The sequence below is a fragment of the Doryrhamphus excisus genome, linkage group LG15, assembly GCF_037039965.1.
Source record: "Doryrhamphus excisus strain RoL-2023G ecotype Guam linkage group LG15, RoL_Dexc_Guam_v1.1, whole genome shotgun sequence".
Classification (NCBI taxonomy): Eukaryota; Metazoa; Chordata; class Actinopteri; order Syngnathiformes; family Syngnathidae; genus Doryrhamphus; species Doryrhamphus excisus.
This window is the reverse complement of record NC_136371.1, coordinates 7,629,971-7,643,903: the sequence shown is the minus strand read 5'-3', so window position 1 is coordinate 7,643,903 and position 13,933 is coordinate 7,629,971. Positions and strand designations below refer to the sequence as shown.

At 42.3% G+C, this 13,933-nt stretch overlaps 1 protein-coding gene across 2 annotated transcripts in view; it reads left to right on the top strand.

Annotated features, from left to right (window-relative positions):
• The window catches only part of zranb3 (zinc finger, RAN-binding domain containing 3), a 64,892-nt gene extending 51,331 nt beyond the window's left edge, over positions 1 to 13,561 (top strand). For both annotated transcript variants that reach the window (XM_058052378.2, XM_058052377.2), the window contains 5 exons: positions 2,924 to 3,064; positions 6,906 to 7,046; positions 8,327 to 8,519; positions 10,088 to 10,219; positions 13,082 to 13,561. In XM_058052378.2, coding sequence (XP_057908361.2) covers positions 2,924 to 3,064; positions 6,906 to 7,046; positions 8,327 to 8,519; positions 10,088 to 10,219; positions 13,082 to 13,180 — 706 coding nt within the window. In that variant the 3' untranslated portion in view covers positions 13,181 to 13,561. The remainder of the gene's footprint in view (positions 1 to 2,923; positions 3,065 to 6,905; positions 7,047 to 8,326; positions 8,520 to 10,087; positions 10,220 to 13,081) is intronic.
• Positions 13,562 to 13,933: the final 372 nt, after the last annotated feature.

Here is a 13,933-nt window from a genome sequence, read left to right as displayed (position 1 = left end):
GCTGACCTCAAGTGGAGTGAAGCCGTGGCGGGCCATGCAGGAGAGCAGCATGGCGATTGATCAAAGACGTATTCAGCGGGCACCGGCTGGTGAGGCAGCTCGTTAGCCTGTTTTCACACACCTGAGGTTTCTCAGGTCTGCAGGTATGCCACATGGACCTTAACATTTGGAGGACAACCTTATATGGTTTTTGTAAAAATGGATACATTTTTGTGCAGTAGAATGTGTTGAACTTTCTACATTCTACAGAAAGAGGAGTGGAAGCTGTTCAAACCACATTGTGGGAACTAAGTCCCATTTCCCCTTCCATTAGGTGTAATGGTGAAGTGTCGAAAAGCATTCAAATTAGTAATGAAATAGCAGTTGCTTGGCTGCACTATCCATGCACCTTGCAACATGAAAAGCTGTAAACCCACACAACTCGTCTCTGCCAGAAGCACAGCTGGACTTATTTAGCGTGTGCAGGTTTCCTGTGGTGCGCTGTGACCGTTTGAAGCAAAGGAAGCTCGTCTGTTTGATGGTGATTCACCTTCTTCCTCATCTACCTCCAGTTTTCCACAGAAAGATGGGTCTCCTTCCTCTACCTTCCGTCTCTTATCGTGCCTCATTTTTATTTATTTCATACCTTCTACCTGCATTCCTTCATTCTCCAATCTAAAAAAAACAGAAATACATTGAGATGTCATATGAGAATCTAAAGAGCCAGGTGTTTTTAAACTTAGTCTTCAGTGGCCTTTAATATTTAAGCCATACCAGTTATTGGTTTTATTTCTGAGGTGTCAGTGCAAGCAATAATGTTGATCAAACATGGCTGTCAAAACAAATGTTTGTTCAGCACAACATCAATTATTGATTCATGCCACAACGCCATCTCCTGTGGAAAAAAAACACACACCACCCAGAGGCTAATCTGCTTTTATTTTATTATTGTTCTTTATTTTATACCACCCAGGGGAATTTGGCCACCACAGAGCACTCACCACAATCGCCACTCCAATATATGTCTTTGGAACTGCTCTTTAGTTGTCGGTAGGGGCCTAAATGGTTTGTCTTTCTTTACTTTCGATTACATTTTTTCTCATACATTTGGTGTGGTTCAATAGCAGTTGACCGTTTTATTTACAGTTGGCAGTAATGGGCACATCGGTGCTGATTTGTAAAAATTGAGTGACCGGAGCATGACTATAAACAATAGAGTACGTGCATACAGTGCCTTCCAACTCCTATACAGTTTCACATCACTCCCAATTTACAAACACACTACTTCACTGGCAGTTTTGTAAAGGTTGTTTTTTGTTTTTGCTCCCATAGTTCATGATTCATTCACCACACAGGTATGATGCCGATTAGACTACATGAGAATGGCACAGGTGTGCCTAGGTTGGCCACAATAAAAGGCCAATCCAAGATGAGCATTTTAACTTTATGAGCTGTGGGGTACTTTGCCATATACTGTATAGTTGTTCCCCACAATTTCACGGCATCATTCTATCATGGGATTTTAAAATATTTTCATGAAGCAAATTTTACATGTTTTGCTGAAATTAAGCATTTTCAAGCATAAAGATGGCTAAATTAACATGCACTTCTAAAATGCACTTTTTCCACCATGTTGTCATTTTTTCAGCTTAAAACGTCCCCAAACGTGCTCTCTTCCATTGTGAAGTTGCATTGTGAAGTCACTTCTTTGTGCCTCTCGTGCAAACATAAAAGACGTATAGCAGTCAATTATTTGGTAGTGAATGATTTAATAATAAAAGTTTCATTTTAAAATGTTTCAATATTTAAATTAGTTTGATGATCCAATGCATTTAAGTGTGACAAAGAAATTGAAATGAGGAAGTGGGCAAACATTTTTTTTACACCACGAAAAGGACCTACTGATTTCCCAGCGTTCCTATAAAATCCAGTTTATATCAATTCATAATGAAGAATCCAGACACGTGAATTTCACTCATGGCATCCCGCAGGGTTCCGTGCTAGGAACTGTATTGTTCAACCTTGATATGGTCCCCTTAGGCAACATGATTAGAAAACACTCCATTGACTTTCACTGCTATGAAGAAGACACACAACTCAACTTATCAGTGAAACCTCAAGAACAACAGTTTGGAATCAGCTGCATGTATTGGAATGCCAATATTGCAGATTTCTGATGCTTTTTTCTCTCATTTTAATACCCAGCTATTAACGTATAGTTTTAGTTTTAGCAGCTTCAGTTGGACTTTAATGGAGGAACTCGAGTGTCTTCACTGTACCTGTGCAGGTAGTTTTAAGAAATGTCAAATGGTTATTCATTCACATTGCAGGATTAAGCGGCATAGAAAATGAATGTGCCATTGCTTGTTTTAAAAGACCAACAATGGCAGGTTTCCTTTCACTAGATCAAGCATGTCACATGTATTTTTTTTTTTTTAGTTTTTAATTCACTGTGCCAACACCTCTGCTGTATTTCTTGTCAACTCTGACACGGCCGGGTCATTTTAATTCCTGTCCAGATTGACATGTGGCATTGGGTGCAGTTTTCAACTTGCACACCTTTGCACTGGGATAACAAATTTGGCTGTGGAAAGCAGCGACTAGTGAGATGGAGTAGATTAGATGATTGACGGCCCCTGTGGGGAAAATGAGATTGCTGCACCGGCGAAATGGCCAGAATTCAACAGGGGGAGAGCAGAAGTAGAATAGACACAAATGGAGCAATGAAAATAACCATTTAGAGGAAGAATGTGCGTTGTTATCCACGGTAGTTTTTTTTAATGACATGTATATGTATGCATTGGTACTGTACCATACCGTATAGCTTAAAGAACACCCCGTTTCCCATCACTTTCCCCGCATGTTTTGTGTCCCTTGTTGCTCTTCATAAACAACACTGCTTATGTAAAGTACTCTAACAGCCCCAATGGTTCCATTTTTACAGGTACCTCAGCCGTGACGAGGTGGCCCAAGCGTCACTGAGTAAGGCCCAGCAAGAGGGAGGCAGCGTGCGGCTGGTTGCCAAGGACAACTTCTTCACCAAAAGGAAGTCAGCCTCGTCGCTAAATTCCTCTACCTCAGACAGGTAGGTTCAAAGAACAAGGCCAATGAATGAACATGAAGGTGAAGGGTGTTGTTGTAATTGACACTTGTCACTCAGTCAACTGGGCCTAATTCTTCTCTTTTGGGTGACAGCAGCACCTATAACCACAAGGACTTACTAGCGCCGCAATTCGCACTTCAATGACATCTCTATATATTATATCAATAATCCAACCTATTTTGAGTTAGACAATATCCTAGTGGCAAAACAAACTCATATTTAGTTTTTGTCAGCGCACAAATAGTCACAATTTCCCAATCTGTCAGGAGTATTGCTCAATATCAAAGCAAAAAACACAGAGATGAGGCTTCATCATCTGCCCATTAAGGTGATTTGTCTCATCATGCCCCTTCGTCTTTGCGAGTAAATGTATTTCCCTTCCCTTCGCTGTCTCCATGGAGACCTGCATCCACCTTCTGTGCGAGGCACAAAGGCCCGCTGTGGGTGTTCGTTCAGCAAATACAGACCATAATACAATCTATTGGCTAAGACTCTACAGCAGAGCCTAGGAGCGAGCAGCCGTGGGTACAGAAGCAAACACACACTACACACACACATCAGTGTTTGTGCAAGATGTTTCTCTGTTAAATTGCCACTCACTTGCCACTTGTGCTTTTACTGATAGTGGAACTCTAATACTAAACAGTTATGGATTGTGCCATGGCTGCAAGGTTTGAGACTGTAAGGCGGGCATGTGTTTGTGATGGTGCCTTTTGCTGAAAAATATATTTTTATACATTTTCAAATTTACAATATCCATCCATCCATCCATCTTCTCCCACTTATGCGAGTTTGGCTGGTGGGAACAGCCAAGGCCAGTTGAGAGACATAGTCTCTCCAACGTGTCCTGGATCGGCATCAGTCCTACGGTAGATTTTGTGTTCCATCTTTCCCTCACCGGAAGTTGTTCTCTATGATTTTCCCAGGCTTCTCCCATGTCCCTTGCCCAGATCGCATGAGCTTTTGCTCGGTGAAAGCCAGAGCCGTAAACCGCTGGGCCTGCCGGTACTCGTCAACTACTACCTCTGGGTCCCAAAAAGGCCTGATAGAACTCCTTCAGCTTGACGTCATCCCTTATGGTTTATGCCCACCAATGGGTTCTGGGATTACCGCCACAACAGACACTGACCACCTTATGGCCCAGTTCCGATCAGCTGCCTCCGCAATGGAGGCACGGAACATGGCCCACTTAGACTCACTGTCCACTGCTTCCCTCGGAACATGGTTGAAGTTCTCCCTGATGTGGTAGAGTTTTTGACAGGGGACTCTGCCAGATGTTCCCAGCAGATCCGCACTAGCTCCGTCTGCTCCCTCACTTAGGAGCTGTTTGTCTTGGGTGGCCTGACAACAGCTCTACTGACACACACACCAACACAATAGGTGGATAAAAACAGACAATACACTACCAACGCTAATGCAGAATATTAACCAACTACTATGCGAAATGCCAAGAACAGCCAAGCACTCTGGGAAACAGAAAGTATTCCTAGTTCTTTACACGATATAGATCATGTCTGTTAAGAAAAAAATCTTCACACACACAGAGTTACGTAGTTTATTGTTAAACTATCGTGGGGTTTACAGTGGTTTATTAATCTCCATTCTTCTTTTTTTGCTTTTTGTAAAATGAATGTTAAAATCTTGTCTGGTCTCATTCTCGTGGACCTACAGTATAGGCTCATGCATCGTCTCGTGAGTTGGTGGTCTGTTGAAATGCCGAGTGTGTTTGTGTGTTTTTTTGTCACTGAGAATGCTGAGAGACTCAGCAAACCCCACCCAGCACAACAGGCAGGGGCTCCAATTACCGGAGAGAACCACCGGCCCCACGGGGCGCTGGCAGAACCCAAAACAGTTTCAACCAAAGTTTAAACCATGAAGATATGTGACAGAAAGCTGGAGGCCTTCATCCGCTCGCTGCCATTGTTTGGTGGTAAACAAACCGGTTGTTTGCTGGAGACATAGCATTACTTCTGGGACCTAAGGCCCCTATGCTCGCTTGCACTGTGAATAAACAAGGTTACAGGTAATGTATTTTAAAACCATTACTCAACTTTTGTTCCAATGTTCTGACCACTCTCATTTTATTTGGGCTTATTCTTGACTCACTTTCATCCACAGACATTGCTGGCATCATAATGGTCTCTTGATGCCACCTTTTTGCCATCAACCCAATGTTCCTTTTTTTAGAGAGTTTCTTCTCCATATCAGTGCGCAAATATCTCTCTGTAGTGTTTCTGCCTCTCTATGAAACACAAAACCACGGGAAAAGATTCTCGTCCATCTGTCCCCCTCCAATGTGGCTCCTGCACCCTGCTGGGATAATGTGGCAAACACCCAAATTTACTGTCCTAAAAAAACACATTGGAGCACATTGGAATTTGCCTTGATGATGATAACATAGATTGCTAGATTGTTAATAACTTGACATTATAATTATTGTGGAGGACCAAATGATAGCACACATTATATAATATTTGAAATGAACAATTACAACCAAAATGACTGCTGTAATTGAATGATATTATACTGCGAGAGAGATATTTGTATTCCCACCTCATCATACACGTGAAAAGAGAAGTTAGCCACTGCAAAATAAAAACATGTAGAAGTAAAATACAGTAAAACTACTCAGCCTTACAAGATGCCTGATAGACATAAGAGGGTTTCAAACAGTACAATAGAAGAAATTCTATTTATATTCAATTATTAAAATTAACATTGATATTGTATGTTATTGATATTTGATCATAGTATTGCTAGTATTGAGCAATATACTGAGCTAGATGCTCAGTAGCATTTTTGGTTGTGCAGTTATCATCACAGCAGCTAGAACAGCATGAGTAATGTCCAAATACATCTGAGAAACATCAGATTTATATGACAAACGTTTTCATTCATCCCAGCTTACAGAACATCCAATGCCTGAGTAATGTCTGCTTAAGTATGAGTAATGAATAAAAAGGCTTATCCACATACACACGGTCTGCATCTTACAAAGGGCCAAGCTCCGACACATCTCTACAGTTGGAGCTCCTGGACAAGTTATATTTGGATCACTATTGTCTTGGAATTCTATCATTTTGGAGTACTATCTCGCACACTTTGAGTCCCGTAAGCGACTTACTGCCCTGCAGGAGAGGGAGTCTGACAATTCATTCATTCATTTTCTACAGCTTATCGTCACAAGGGTCGTGGGGGGTGCTGGAGCCTATCCCAGCTGTCTTTGGGCGAGAGGCGGGGTACAGCCAATCACAAGGCACATATAGACAAACAACCATTCACACTCACATTCATACCTATGGACAATTTGGAGTTGCCAATTAACTTAGCATGTTTTTGGAATGTGGGAGGAAACCGGAGTACCCGTAGAAAACCCACGCATGCACGCCGGCTAGCTGTGAGGGTCTACGCACTAACCACTCGAACACCGTGCAGCCCGAGTCTAACAATGAGTTATGAAATATGTCATGGCTGTGAAAACATAAATTTTTAAAATTCAGAAACATTTTGAACATGTCTGAAGTTTGAAACGGTTAGCAACATCAACAAATAAAAATGTCCAAAAAAACATATACTGTTGTTTTTCAGATGGAATTCATAAAACGTCGCAGTGGGACAGAGCCTTTAGATACTCACTGAGGTGAAGTCTCACAAGGTTTGTTGATGCCTTGTGGGAACTACTAAACTAACGTGTGTGTGACTTCTGAAGCATATTTTTCCAGTTCCAGTTTACCATTCACTCTGGAGGTTCCACTGTAACGAAAGAAACGCTAATGTTTGTGGTTGTTTGCCAAGCGCTTAAACGCTGTGTGTCTCTTCGCAGTTCAAGGAAACAAGTTAGTGAGCAGCCATCGTCAGGATTCCTGCAAGCGATGAACAGCCATGGTGTCCCACTGTGTTTATCCTGTCAGAAGGCCTGTTCAACCACCGGTGGGGCCTGGGACACTCGATTTTGTAGCCACAGGTAAAAGTTGCAGTTGTGTGTTCCTCATAGATAATACAGTGGTGTGGAAAAAGTGTTAGCAAAAACATAGCATCGTGGTGAACCTTCCCAAGGGTGGCCATACAACCATAATTACCCCACAACATCCAAACAGAACTGCAGGCCTCACTTGCCTTCGTTAAGGTCAGTGTTCCTGACTCCAAAAGTGGCCTGCGTGGCAGAGTTCCAAGAGTGAGAGTTCCACTGCTGTAGAATAAGAACATAAGGGCTCTTCTCAGTTTTGCCAGAAAACATCTTGATGATCCCCAAGACCTTTGGGAAAAAACTTTGTGGTCTGACAAGACAAAAGATGACATTTTGGGAAAGCGTGTCCCATGAAATCTGACGTAAAAGTAACGCCACATTTCAGAAAAAGAATCATACCAACAGTAAAATATGGTGGTGGTAGTGTAGTCTGGGGTTGTTTTGCTGCTTCAGGACCTGAAAGACTTGCTGTGATAAATGGAACTATGAATTCTGCGTTCTACCAACACATCCTGAAGGAGAATGTCCGGCCATCTGTTGGTGAACTCAAGCTGAAACCAACTTGGGTTCCGCAGCAGGACAATGATCCAAAACACACCAGCAAGTCCATCTCTGAATGGCTCACAAAAAGCAAAATGAAGACTTTGGAGTGGCCTAGTCAAAGTTTTGACCTGAATCCTATTGAGATGCTGACCTTAAAAAGGTTATTAAAAAAACTCAGATGTGGCTGAATTACAACAATTCTGCAAAGTTATCACAAACATTGATTCATTTTCTACCGCTTTTCCTCACGAGGGTCGCGGGGGTGCTGGAGCCTATCCCAGCTGTCTTTGGGCGAGAGGCGGGGTACACCCTGGACTGGTCGCCAGCCAATCACAGGGCACATATAGACAAACAACCATTCACACTCACATTCATACCTATGGACAATTTAGAGTCGCCAATTAACCTAGCATGTTTTTGGAATGTGGGAGGAAACCGGAGTACCCGGAGAAAACCCACGCATGCACGGGGAGAACATGCAAACTCCACACAGAGATGGCCGAGGGTGGAATTGAACCTTGGTCTAACCACTCGACCGCCGTGCCGCCCTTATCACAAACACTTTTCTGTAGAATTTTGTTATCATTGACTAATATTTACATTAGTTTGATGATCTTTAAACATTTAAATGTGACACAAATGAAAAAAAAAAGAAATTGAACACTTTTTCACACTACTGTATGTCTAGTCTATGTGACATAGTGCAGTCAATTCCATATTCTCTGTCCCCTTAGGTGCCAGGAAGAATTCCAGTTGCGCTCCAGTCAGACGTACATGCGCTCCCGCGTGCTGGAGGCAGAACAAGGCATCTGCCAACACTGTGGCCTCCAAGCTCATGACTTGTTTGTGAAGGTTCGCGATGCGCCGCCATCCCAGCGAAAAGAGATGCTGGAGAACACGTGGCTTGCCCAGCTGCCACTCAAACAGGTTGGAATTTGGTAATTAATCTTCTTATGTAGATAAATATAGCTGGCCAGCTAACTACCTTTGTGTTTGTGCAAGCTATAATAACTGATGCACACACACACAAATTGATCTTCCCTCCACGGGGCCAGCTCCCAGTAAATGGATTGGTGGGCCATTGATTTCTCCCCCAGTGCCAGGCCCCGACCAGTAAGCCTATTTGATTTGACTGGCTGTTATCCGCCAAACCTTTCCGCTCCTCAATGCCTCCTCCTTGCACACACACACATTTATATTTATCCCTCCACCCGGCTTTCTAGTGCCGCTGCCGGCGGCAGCATCATGCGGATCGATGCGGTGAGCTTTAGGGGAAACAAACTCAGCCGCATGATAAGACGCCATGGTGGCAGAAAAGCCTTAAGATTAGCGCCTCATTCTTTCATACAGGGAGTCCTATTGTGTGTGCGTGTGTTACTTTGTACACGTCTATATGGTGCTCCATCGGTGCCTTTCAGTCTATTCTGGTTTGTGTATGTGTGTATGGACATTCTTTCTACCCCTCTGTGCTGGCCTCTTTATAGCTTTTATCTTTATATCTTTTGGGATCAATTCCATCTCTCCACCTTAATGTCTGTAAAGTAGCACTCTCAGTGGGAAAATAGATTTTTGGTCTACATCTCCTCATGTCAGGCTTGTCTTCCAATCATCTTTAGTTCTTGATTGATTTGTGCTTGGTATTTTGTGTTTTCACGCTGCTTCATAGTAAATCTCGCTGTGGAAGCCTACTACCATTAGGCAGTGCTGGAATGCTTTCCCGGTGAGGGAATGATGTCATTACTGTGTGCCATCTAGTGGCTTTGGTGCTCACGCTGCTGTTTGCTGTAGTTTGTGTTTCCACTGAACAAAAAACGGATGAAGTGTTGGTTAACTACTGCAGATCAGTTTACAGGAAAGGATCAAAAGGGGGGTAAGAAATCCAATGGCTGGTATTCACACAAGAGATGTCAAGAAGAATATGGCATCTTGCAGAAAAACAACGCCCTGGTGTCAGTTCAGGTCGATATAAAGTTTAAACTTGAACAGAAATGTAGGACATTCATGCCTTGTAGGTGGGTAACGCTATTCCATAATGTCAAAGGTCATCAGCACGGAATTTCAATGATTGTTCTATGTCTCTAGCAGAGAAACCTTGACATAATCGTCTTTCTTTTATTTTCTGCACCATTCATGCACCAAGCTGAGCTGTCAGGAGTGCTCCCTATTTGTTTTTGTCATTGCTTTTTATGAGGCGCATTGCAGATGTGCCCCTAAGGTTCAAGTATTTGTTGAATTCGCGTGTTTCACTATGTGTGTGTGTGTGTGTGTTATAAAAATAAGACTTCAGGCAAGTGTAGCGCTCGGTGAGAGCTAAACACATCACCTCTGTTGGAAAAAATCAGTTAGAGCATAGATGGATGGTTTGGGTGGGTAGTGCAATCACAGCTTGTTTTTGGCAATTTGAGGCGGTATGAGAGAACATCCAAGGGTAGTGTTTCTCTCTTTTTCATTCTGTGTGTGTGTGTGTGTGTATGTGTGTGTGTGTTTGAGCACAGCTAAACGAGATGATCCGCTCTCCGGTGGAAGGTGATTTCTGGCAGGTGGACCACATCCGTCCAGTCTACAGTGGGGGAGGACAGTGCTCTCTGGACAACCTGCAGACACTCTGCACCGTCTGCCACAGAGCTGTAAGTGCATCACTCAGCACCAGGCCAAAAGAAATCTGTCCACCTTTACTTTGTAGCTGCACCTTGGCGAGAGTTATCTTTTATCTTGGTTAAAAGAAAGAGTCATCCCTCACGTTGAGGATCATCTACGGTAGCAGTAATGTGATACATGGTCAGCCTTCTCCTGCCAGTAATAACATCCCAACAGGCAGCTATGTCTTGGTGATGTATAGCATCTGCTGCAAAAGGCCACATGCGTGTGTTGAGGGCTTTTGGTGTGTATCTCATAATCACAGACGATTCCTCAACAGACAGATTAGAGAGCAGGGGATGTCAGAATAAAAGTCTTGTCTTCTGAAATGTGCCTTTGTATCGCACCAGTGTGACTTTTTTTTGTCAAGATGGGACTGCAGCGATGAGCTGAAAAGGGAAACTAGTCACTACTAGTTTACTACACCGAATTCTGTGCCCTGGTACATAAGACCATTCTAATACCAATTCACATTCAGAAAACCATTCAACTTTAACCTTGATTGAAGACAAAAGCAGCAAGATCTATACAGATACCACCTTCATATTTTGCCATGAGTTATTTCAATAGTGTAGTCACTTGCTACTTTATTTGGCTCTATTTGGGTTATTTTTCCGCCGTTATCAATAATAAAAGCAAAAACCTATGGTGTAACTGTGTAGGTTAACAAAGAACAATGACATCAACCGCTGATGACAGCCAGCAACGAAGGTGGGGAACGCTGACTTCTGGTTTCCATGCTAACACGATGCTGACAGGGATGTTTTGTGTTATGGTAATGGTAATGGTAATGGTTTTATTTCATTTGAACATGCATCAGATTACAATTGAGTGCATCACATAATCAGTTCGCAGTTCCACATGTCCAAAAGGAGTAGGAAGAAGCAAAGCTTATTAAATCCTACCCCTCCATCTGGTACTTTTACAATCAGTAACTGTTATATTTGTTCACTTCCTGCTTTCCATAATACTGTTTAAGGTTTTTTGTTTTTGTTTTTTTATTTAAATAATGTACCTCGTACCGAAGTACGAGGTGATATGACCATACAATGACATAATGGGTACCATAGTAAGTGTCGATATAGTGATATTTATAGCACATCATGACTGGTTCAAGACTCTTCATCCTTGTATTTAGCAAACATCAACTGCTTGTATTGTTTCTTGAATTGGCTCATCGTTGTGCATTGTTTGAGGTCCTTACTCAATCCATTCCATAGTTTGATTCCACATACTGAAATGCTATGGCTTTTTAACGTAGTCCTAGCATAGAAGTGTTTCAGATGTAACACTGTAGTTCTTCCCTGAGATCATATTTCTCCTCTCTTGTAGAGAAGTATTGGATGACATTTTTGGGTAATTGGTTATTTTTAGCCTTATGCATAATTTAGCTGTTTGAAGATTAACTATATCAGCAGGTTTAAGTATTTGTGATTTTAGAAATAAGGAGTTACTGTGTTCTTTGTAGGCGGCATTATGAATTATCCTTACTGACCTTTTTTGCAGTGCATTTAGCAAGTGGAGATTGCTTTTATAGTTATTACCCCATATTTCCACACAATAAGTAAGATATGGTAGAACCAGAGAGCAATAAAGAGTGTGGAGTGATTTCTGATTGAGAACAAATTTTGCTTTGTTCAATACTGAAATATTTCTGGCCACCTTATGTTGTATATTTGTAATATGAGGTTTCCAGCTCATAATTTCATCTATTGTGATCCCCAGAAATTTATTTTCGTTCACCCTTTCAATGTCCACACCGTCTATGTGTATTTGCTGGTGCGTGTCCTTGATTTTAGTTTTACTTAGGTTCAAGGACAATCTATTATCATCAAACCATCTTTTTAGTGTGAACGCAGTTGGAATCCCGCAGTGTATTAATAACCCAACACCATATCGCCATATTGTACTCTTAAACAGGAAATGCGTGCTAATAAAAAAATGGAAGCCAAACTGTGGCGTAAATTTTTTACCTAAACCAAAAAACATGCTAACCAAGGTTTTACCCCGCATGTTCTTTGGTTTACAGTTTACAAGTCTCTTTACAAGTGGCTGCAAAATAACAATGGACCACCCAAAGGAGCCAAAGAACGTTGAAAGTGCCGGCGTTTTAATAAAAGTCAGAAACACTACTCAGCAAAACACAAAGGTGGTGTCTGAGTAGATCTTGGCGCCACATTGCTGTCTTTGTCAACAATCCTGTCTTCCATTAAGGTAAAAGTGACCTTGACTGTTCATTTATCTCTTTCTTTTGTCATTTGTATGCATTGTAAGTGTTTTTAAACCATCAAGAGATGAATTGGATTGCCATTATTCCTTGTGGGAAACATTGATTTGGTTAAAGTCTAACCTTCTGAAACGGATGAATGACGCTAACCAAGGTTCCACTGTCTTCAGGTTAGAACTGAGAGACCGGAGAATCTCGCTGAATGTTGTGACCTGCAGAAACTAGATGCAAATAAATCAACAGCGCTCTGCCTTGCAGCAAAGTAGTGCGATCTGTTTCTTCTATGACATTGTGCATGACAGCCATCCAACGTTTTAGTCTTACTCTTAACTGTGCCACTTCCACACTTCATGAGGTCATGATGAAAATGATGATGCTCATTTAAAAAGACATTTGCAGGCTGTTAAGTGCATGTCAGAGCAGTAGATGAACACTACCTCATATCCTACAGGCCACCCTTGCCTGTTGAAGGTCGTATCCTCAACAGACACACTTACAACATTGTTGTACCAAAGAAAAGGAGAACCATTTGAGTAGACTGATATAATAGTGAAGCAACACCAACATGTAACCTTAACAAAACAATGAACAAGAAGCTCAAAGGTTATTTTTCCTCTTCCCGCAGAGGACATCTCAGCAGGCCAAGGAGCGAAGCCAGATGAGGAAGAGTTCCGCGGCTTACAAAGTTGCCTCCGACATCAGCAAATTCTTCATCAAGAAATAATGCTTCCCGCTCACTGGAATCCCTTGTTGAGTCGCAACTGGTACTTTAGAAACAAAAGGCCGAACTCCTTTGTTATCCACACTTTTTGTTCATGTCAACAGCAAACAGGCACAGCAACCAGTTTCCCCTCTCGTCCCCGAACCGTCACAAGTGCACTGGGATATGATTTATGGCAGCCTCCCATTTTGCTTCAGGCGTAAATGGAGCAGGTTGCTTTGGAGATATGATGCTATTTTCAGATTTTGCAAACTTAGTGCAACGTTGCAGGTGAGATGAATAGTTGGTGATTAAGAATGCGTCTTTCGACAAGCAATGGCTTGTTTATGTTGCTTCTCGAAAGATAGATGAGTATCTAGTGGAATAAAAACCCATTTTTATCTACCTTCTTGTTCTTGTAGCGCTAGTTCCACATGTTCATGCACAAGTACACCGGGGCGCCTTGGACCAGCGCCTCAAGTTAGAAACATTATTGTCCATACATCTCGCCGCTCTTCTGCTGTGCTTGATGATGTGAGCAGAGCTGCAGTCAGTCAAGAGGGCTATGTTTAGAGGCACCGAGAGATGAGTTACTATGGAAACAAGGCTCCAGGTTCAGCAATGTCGGGAGCATTGAATGTGTTCTCGTGCAAGTTATACAATGAGCCAGACAGACATCAGCGACTCCGATCAATATCAGCGGGATCCTGTCCAAGTGAGCCACAATTCCACCTGCCCTCTCTCTTCCTCGGCTGCCTGACGGCCACATCCACAAGT